General features: G+C 42.4%; 1 protein-coding gene across 1 annotated transcript; it reads left to right on the forward strand.

Moving 5' to 3' along the window:
- The first annotated feature begins 1,065 nt into the window (after nt 1-1,065).
- On the forward strand, nt 1,066-2,954 carry LOC136979269 (uncharacterized). Its single transcript, XM_067275212.1, has one exon. It carries the CDS (start codon nt 1,502-1,504, stop codon nt 2,714-2,716), a length of 1,215 nt encoding a protein of 404 aa, XP_067131313.1. The 5' UTR covers nt 1,066-1,501; the 3' UTR covers nt 2,717-2,954.
- The last annotated feature ends 5,820 nt before the right edge of the window (nt 2,955-8,774 follow it).

Consider the following 8,774-nt stretch of genomic DNA (forward strand, 5'->3'; position numbering starts at 1 on the left):
CAATTTTTTTAATGTAAATAATTGACTGGGGCAAAAATGAATTTCATATTCATAATCAGCGTATCAAATTTTACCATAATCGATACTGCGTATCTACCTGCATTCCGTACCTGCTAAACTGCATAAGTGCCCCCAATTTTAGGATAGAGGCTGAAGCAGAAGGTTCAGCGTAAAGAGAGACATCCAGAAGTCTCACAGGGGACAGTTTTGGTGGACTGGGATTTCTTGTCTTTTTGATCCCCTTCTCAGGAGACGCAGATGGGTTTAAATTTACGGATTATTTTGCGGCGATAGATGAGATTGCCAAACTGACCAACTGGACTAAGAAGCAATGCCTAAGCGTTGACAAATTACTAAATTTAAACTAACGGGGATAGCCTGAGATTTCGCCTGGAAAGATGAAAAAATGGAAGCACTGGAGACACATGAGGAGTTTAAGAAATTCATGATTAAGAGTTTCATATTTCTTGAGGCTTCAAGAATTTCATGCATGTGTACAAGCACGGGACAAAGACGAACAAACGTACGCTGTACGGTTGCAAACTTTAGCCGCGAAAACTGTCATTGAACATACAAGTCAGGATGCCTGCGAAGCAGCAGTAATCAAATGATGCCAACAAAAAGAGCGAGACGAAAGGTGAAGGGTGCAATTTCTTAGTGGGCTAAATGATCGCATAAAGAGGTCGGTAATGAGTAGAGAGCCTGGCACATTTGATAATGCAGTGCAAGTCGCTATTAGCGAAGAAACCATAGACCAGTTAGCAGGAGGATATCGAGTGATAGTCCGAACTATAAAGAAGAATGTAATGCTATAAATCAAAATCGGTTAAAAGAAACCTTAGCGAAAATTCAAGCGCAATTAAACCTAATTGTTTTAATTGCGCTTGAATTTTCGCTAAGGTTTCTTTTAACCGATTTTCCGAATTCCGGAAAGTGGTCCACGTAGATCCTCACCATTTTGGCATTCTCGAAATAATCTAGATACCTTATCACAATATCAACCACAAGGAAGACGGAGTGGCGATCCCCGAAGACCTCGAGCCCCTCGATGTGGCGTTCCTGTCCGTGGTGAGGGGACCTCCCAGAGATGGTTTAGTAACTTTTCTTTACCATCCCTGGGATCTGAACGCCCACCCACGTGTTTGCCGTGCGTGGTGACCCGTATGCCGGAAAGGGGGATCCTGGTAGTTGAGGGGCAACATAACGTCCCCAACACACTGCTTTGGCCTTTGCTTCGGATAAACGGGAGGCTCAAATCAGGCTCCGTTTGAGTCAATCGGCTGGTCGTTGAGTCATTGTTGACCTCGGCTTGGAGGCAACCGATTGATGCAGACCGGGCGGACACGTCAGACAAGATGTGCTTTTCTTGACTGCATTGTGAGGGTATAGCTCCTGGGAAACCCTGGTGTGACGGTCTATGGGAATCTCCCATGTGACGGCATCCCCTTGTTGGGCCCCATGGTGGGTGGGGTCACCAGGAGCTGAATAATAATTTTTCAATATGGATTCACTAAAATCTAAAACACCATGTACCAATGCATCACCACCAAGCGATTTTATTTCCACCAACCAACCAGCCTACCTTATTGTTCATGCTACGGGAGAAACATCTCTGTCGAAATGTTCTCCTTTTCTAATACAAAAATTATTTGAATCAACCATTGGGCATCTTAAAAAAATCCAAAAATTGAGGTCAGGAGATTTACTTGTAGAGGCAGCCTCTCCTCAACAATCAGCAAAGCTTTTAAAAACTAAATCTCTAGGAGACATAAATGTCACCATCACACCACACACAAGTTTGAACTCGTCACGTGGTGTGATATCTGAGATCGATCTGATGTCTGAAGATGAATCAGATATCCAGATCAATCTTTCAGATCAAGGTGTCACTGCTGTCCGACGCATCTCCATTCGTCGTGATGGCAAGTTGATACCAACCAAACATCTCATTCTCACTTTTGGAAAGCCAACATTACCATCATTTGTTACTGCAGGATATCTGCGCTGCCCAGTTCGACCATACATTCCAAACCCGCTGCGCTGCTTCAAATGCCAGCGGTTTGGACATTCTCAAACATCCTGCCGAGGAAAGAGCGTATGTGCACAGTGTGGGACTGAAGGTCACGAGAGTACCGATTGTAAAAGTATCCCATGCTGTGTGAATTGCAAAGATGCCCATCCTTCCTACTCCCGGAAATGCCCTGCATGGCAGAGAGAGAAAGAGGTTCAGCGGGTAAAAACTGTCAACAATTTATCTTACCTAGAGGCTCGTCGCATGGTCACTTCAAGTGCACCAGTGAAACAGAAAACATTTGCTGCTGTTTTGAAGTCCACAAACACACGTGGGGTTCAGACAGACATTTCCGTTTCACCAAATGAATCTCTCACTTGCCATGCTAGATGTTTATTAACTCAATCCAAAGAAACAGAAGAAAAGGAGAGTATAAAGAAAAGAACACCCCTACCTAAAGCAGGGGTAGTAACCAGAAATGTGGGTTCAAAAAAAGCTAATAAGAACCCACTCAACAAACAAAAATTAAAATCAGCCCTCTCTAAATCTAAAAGATCAGAGACTCAGTCTATGAGTGAGTTCTCCGACTTCTCAGATGAGGAGACTAATAAGGTGGTTACACCACCAGCCTCACCTCCAAAAGGCAAATCGGCTGTAAAATTAAAGAGGGATACCTTTACAAAGAATGCTGCTTCAAACACATAATGGATTATAAAATAATCCAATGGAACTGTCGTGGTTTTCGCAACAACTTTTCTGACATTAAACACCTGACATCGTCTACTTTATCTCTCTGCGTGGCACTTCAGGAAACACATTTGAAATCTGGAGAAAGAATTTCTTTAAAAGGATTCGATCTCTACCGTAAAGATGATGACAGCCACACCCGCGCCAGTGGAGGTGTGGCTGTACTGGTTTCAAACCGCATCCCGTCTTTACCGGTACAAATAACAACAGAGCTGCAAGCCGTGGCAGTCAGAATTTCAATCGGCGTTACTGTCACAGTTTGTTCCATATACTTGCCACCAGATGTCAGAGTCAATGATGATGAATTGGATGCCTTGGTTGAACAGCTGCCAACTCCATTCCTTTTACTCGGTGATTTCAATGGTCACAATCCAATGTGGGGCAGTCCCGACATCAATCGTCGTGGCAGGGCCATTGAGAGATTTATAGGCAATCACCAACTGTATATATTTAATACCGGAGAAGTGACATACTTCCATGCCCCAACAAGAACATTCACTGCCATTGATTTATCATTAGCCAGTCCGAACTTGTTTTCAGCATTTACATGGGGGATTGGATCTAATCCACTCTCTAGTGACCACTTCCCAATATTTCTAAAATTCCGAGGCAGAGAAAGCTGTGAAACAGCTTGTCCACCACGCTGGAAACTTGAAACAGCAGATTGGCCTGCATTTTCCTCTTTGGCTAACGTCACTGAGGAAATGGTCAATACTGCTGATATCAATGATGCAGTCGAAGTTGTCACTTCCAGTATTATTCAGGCAGCCGAAAAAACAATGGGGAAAACGTCAACCAGATATCCAAAACATCCGAAACCATGGTGGGATCAAAATTGCGAGGCAGCATTTAAAAAGCAAAAGAAAGCATGGGGGATCTTCAGAAGATACCCCACTGCTAACAATTTGGTTGCTTTTAAGAAAGCAAAGGCAAATGCCAGAAAAATAAGGAGGCAAAGCCAAAGGGATTCATGGAGGAAGTATGTATCGAGCATAACATCTTCCACCAGCTCAAAAGCGGTCTGGGATAAAATCCATAAAATTAATGGAAAATATGCTTCTCACTCTCTGTCCATGCTGGAAAATAATGGCACAATAATCAGTTACATAAAAGGTATTGCTGATTGTTTGGGTGAAACATTTTCGTCCTCATCCAGCAATAGTATGTATACAAAGGATTTTCAGGCTTACAAAGTGCAATCTGAAAAACAATATCTAAACTTCCACTCTCCATCTAATGAGGAATATAATGTGCCATTCAGCAGAATAGAACTATGTACAGCAATCTCTCGCTCGGGGAATACTGCTGTAGGCCCGGATAAAATCCACTACAGCATGATTAAAAATCTATCAGACAATTCCCTCAGTAATCTTCTGAATCTGTTTAACAGAATATGGACAGAACATACTTTTCCAGACTCTTGGAGGCTATCTATCATCATTCCCATACCCAAGCCAGGTAAAGACCACAAGAATCCCTCTAATTATAGACCAATTTCTCTGACTAGTTGTCTCTGCAAACTTTTCGAGAGAATGGTAAACAGACGCCTGATGTTCCTCTTAGAGGAAAAGAACTACTTTTCACCACATCAGAGTGGATTTCCGTAGGAACAGAAGTACCACAGACAATTTAGTAATTCTTGAAACATCTATACGCGAAGCGTTTGTTAGACGGCAGCACTTAGTGTCTGTGTTTTTTGATATAGAGAAGGCCTACGATCGCTGCTGGCGATACGGTATACTCCGTGATCTGCACAAATTCGGATTGCGGGGTAATTTGCCAATTTTTATAAAAAACTTCCTGCAGAATCGTAGATTCCAAGTCAGGATGGGCAACACTTTTTCTAGGCCTTTCACACAAGAAGAAGGTGTTCCTCAAGGTTGTATTTTGAGTGTGACTCTGTTCCTAGTAAAAATTAACAGCATAGCTAAGTGTCTTCCTCCCAGTGTGAAACACACTCTGTATGTGGATGACTTTCAGATCTCCTGCCAGTCTAGTAACATGGGTTTCATCGAGAGACAGCTGCAAACCTCGCTAAACCGCATAGACAATTGGTCCAAGATCAATGGTTTTACTTTTAATGCAGAGAAGACCTCCTGTATCCACTTTTGCCGAAGGCGTGGTTTGCACCTGGACCCGGAAATTCACCTAAATGGGGTTAAAATCCCAATAGTCAATGAGGCAAAGTTTTTGGGTGTTGTGTTTGACCAAAAACTGACGTTTTTATCACACTTGCGCAATTTGAAGAGTAGATGTTTAAAATCTCTGAACCTTTTAAAGGTACTGTGCTGCTCATCCTGGGGAGCAGACAAATGTTCTATGCTCAGGATTTATAGGGCCCTTGTTCGCTCTAAGCTGGACTATGGATGCGTTGTGTATGGCTCTACACGTGAATCTACTCTTCGGATGCTGGATCCAATCCACCATCAAGCATTGCGTTTGTGCACTGGTGCGTTTCGAACTTCTCCTGTACAAAGTTTGTATGTGGATGCTCATGAGCCTCCACTATCTCTTAGGAGAGAACAGTTGTCTCTTTTTTATTACATTAAACAGAGATCTCAAAATAAACTTTTAGCTGATTGTTCAGATAGTCAGCTGAGGAGATTATTTGCAGCTCGCCCAAGTAGTGTCCCTACATTTGACATAAGAATGGAGAATGTAAGCAGCACGATTGACCTGGACACAAGCAACATTTCGCAGGTCGAGGTCGATAATATATCACCTTGGTCAATTCCTGTGATAAACGTTGATTTAAGCTTAAAGCAGTTTTTAAAAGAAACCACTCCAGACTACGTTTATAGACAGCACTTCGCAGAAATTCAACATCGTGACAGGAATTTAATTCCTATATACACCGATGGATCTAAATCGGATGACTATGTTGGCTTAGCCTTTGTTTGCCAGGATGAAATCGTGGCAGAACAAATACCACCGAATTCTTCCATTTTTACTGCGGAGTTGCAGGCTATTTATTTAGCCCTAAAGTATATAAATAGGAAAGGTCATCGTTGCTGCGTGATTTACACTGACTCAGTTAGTGCACTTCAGGCTTTGATCTCGTATGAACCTAGTTTTCACTCCATAGTGATTAAAATTCGTAAGCTGATTTGCCATCTTTTTGCGAGGAATTTCTCTATAAAATTTTGTTGGGTCCCAGGCCATGTAGGTATAAGAGGGAATGAAGAAGCTGACGCAGCTGCAAAGTCAGCAAGTCCTTCTCAGCATACAATGCATATTGAAGGAGGTGACTTGAAGCTAGTTGTTAAAAAACGACTAGAGGAGAGATGGCAAAATGTGTGGAACGCACAAGTCCACAATAAACTACACGAGATCAAACCTGTGATAGAAAATTGGACACAGAAGAAACCTTATGACAGGAGATCTGAGGTCATTCTTACTCGTTTGAGAATTGGACATACTCGACTGACTCATCAATACCTTTTGAAGGGTGATGACCAGCCTGTATGTCAATATTGCAACTGTAATGTAAGTGTTAAGCACATACTGAGCAATTGCATCGCCTCTGAACGGATTCGTAGGCAGCATTTTGGAAATGCAAGTTTTAAAGAGATTTTGGGCCAGAGGCCAAATGTTGATAAATTATTGAACTTTCTAAAAGTTACAAATATTTATAAAGAAATTTAATTATTTATTTATTTATATCCATATACATGTTGTTGTTATACACAGTTTAACTGTTGTATATTTTTGTTATTGGTTTTTTGTTTTTTGTTTTGTTCATTTTTATTGTTATTTATGTACATATATATACCGTAAGTTGTGGCGCAGCTTGGCCTATGTGGCCCTTGTGCCAATAAACTTCAACTAACCAACCAACCAAAACTACTTAGATGCAACTCTTCAGACCTTTAGTTATACGTTCTTTGTAGGCACGGCGCTCCGATGCGTGGAAGGCACCTTGGCCGAATTTAGATCAAGTGTCACTGATTTGCGACAGGCCATAGAGATGTTGGAGCACGACTGGCTCAGTTCCTACTTCTTGTCTAAATCACAGTTATTGCAGGTAGTAGAGGAAATTAATAAACATCTTTCTAGCGGAATATCTCTGATAGAACCAATAACGGAAGACAATGTCTTTAAGTTATTACCAGTGGATGACGACGATGGCAGTAGCTATGCCACACGCACTTAGGATATTCGCTAGATTCCCCTTGATGACACCGGAAGGATACTTTGACTTATACGAGGTCATGAAGTTTCTTGCGTATTTCTTGTTGGTATGTGCTTTTGCGTTTTATCAAGTAGAGCATTTGTACCTTGCCTTGTCTAGAGATCGCCAATTGTATATGTTGCTCGAGGCCAATGATCTCTGAAAATGCCGGGGAGGATGAATAATTATCTGTGCTCTTGAGGTAGCGGTATGGCGACTTTCTTACCACTCTTACGAGTATGCTCTGTTTATGGCCGATGAACCAAACGTCAAACTTTTATGTAAAAGTAAGGTGCTCAGTTACCCGAAACCTATGTTTTGCCAGATTGACGAGAAGGGAACCTGGATATATTTGACCCCCACTTATATGAATTTGGTGGTCAAGTGTGATAGAGGAAGCGTGTCCTCAACAGCTCAGGTTGAAATGATAAAATTAAACAACACTGGCATATTTCGTCTGTCAGTGGCCTGCACTGGCCATGTGCCCGGGATTTAATTGACCTCTCATTTTCAGTCGAGGCTGACTCTAAAGACCGCTATGCGAAGCCCATTTATTATCCCAGTTATACAAAATATTCTAAATGAAACAGAAACCCTAATCCTTCAGAAATATATGTCCGAGGAAGTTAACGAACGGTTTCTGCAACCTAAAGGCAACGAATGGTCCCTGGACATTTTGGGTAGGGAGTTGCGGGACATTACGAAAGATATCAAAACTGTCAAAACTGACGTTTTTCGCAACTCCGCTCCGATATTCGACCCCATCAAGACCGAAATGTATGTGGCATTGGTAGCTATCAGCCGTAGAGGCGGTTATGTGGAAGTGTCGTAGACAAGTGTGTAAGCGAAGGGGCTGTTCGAAACAAAGGCCAGTCTTTACTTTCAGAAGCTACCCGCAAATAGAAAGCTCGCCTGTTGAAATCTTAGAACTCATGCTTGCAATTTCTGACATCAGAGGAGAAACGCAGGAGAAGTTGGAAAGAATCACGAACTCGCCATCCCCATCGAGAAATCCTGTCAAGGAACCCGCCATTGAAATAGAAACTTTACCTTTACAACTTAGACGGCTGTGAAACACGCGAAAAAAAGGGGACTATTTGCTTGGGGCTTTTGGAGAAGAAATCCAATTGCTCTCTCTTTTATCTAGTTTTCTCTCTTTTTCCAGACAATCAACAAAAAAACCAAAATGAAACACAAAAATGGAAGAGAACCCTACCTATGGGGACGTTGAAAGAGAAGAACGAGACCCAGCCGCCCACCCATCGATAATCGGAGACACGACGATGATCTTACTGGAGTGTCCAGTGTAAAAATTTGGTTGCTCCCAGTTTTCAATCTATGGCTGGTCATCTCTTCTGCGCGAGTTGTAAAGGACGAGTGCACCAGTGCCCCACATGCCGAGGGTACCTCGCAGAATTCAGGAATATAGCGATAGAGCAGATGGCGGAGGCTATAGCTCTTCCATGTTGGTTTAGGGACAATGGCTGCAAAGTTATACAACCATTAAAAATTAGGAAGACGCATGAGCAGCATTGTCAATACCGGATGTGTGAGTGCCCCACCTTGGATCCAACCTGCTCGTGGGAAGGGTCTTCCCACGACATATTGGAACATTTCCTCAACCGTCACCAGGAAATGATCAGGGTGAAGTTCGGATCCATGAAAATATTTATCGTGGATCTGGAATCCACTCCCCAATTGACATGAGCCACTAGGATGAGTTGCCATGGACAGGAATTTGTGATTCAAGTCAGGAAGAGCGAAACGAATGATAACCGGTTTCGGCTAAGCCTCCTGGTACGCTTCATCGGAAGTAAAAAGAGAGCAAACCGTTTTTGAAGTAGC

Source organism: Centruroides vittatus, unplaced genomic scaffold (genome assembly GCF_030686945.1).
Source record: "Centruroides vittatus isolate TY-2023 unplaced genomic scaffold, ASM3068694v2 contig_60, whole genome shotgun sequence".
NCBI classification, from domain to species: Eukaryota; Metazoa; Arthropoda; class Arachnida; order Scorpiones; family Buthidae; genus Centruroides; species Centruroides vittatus.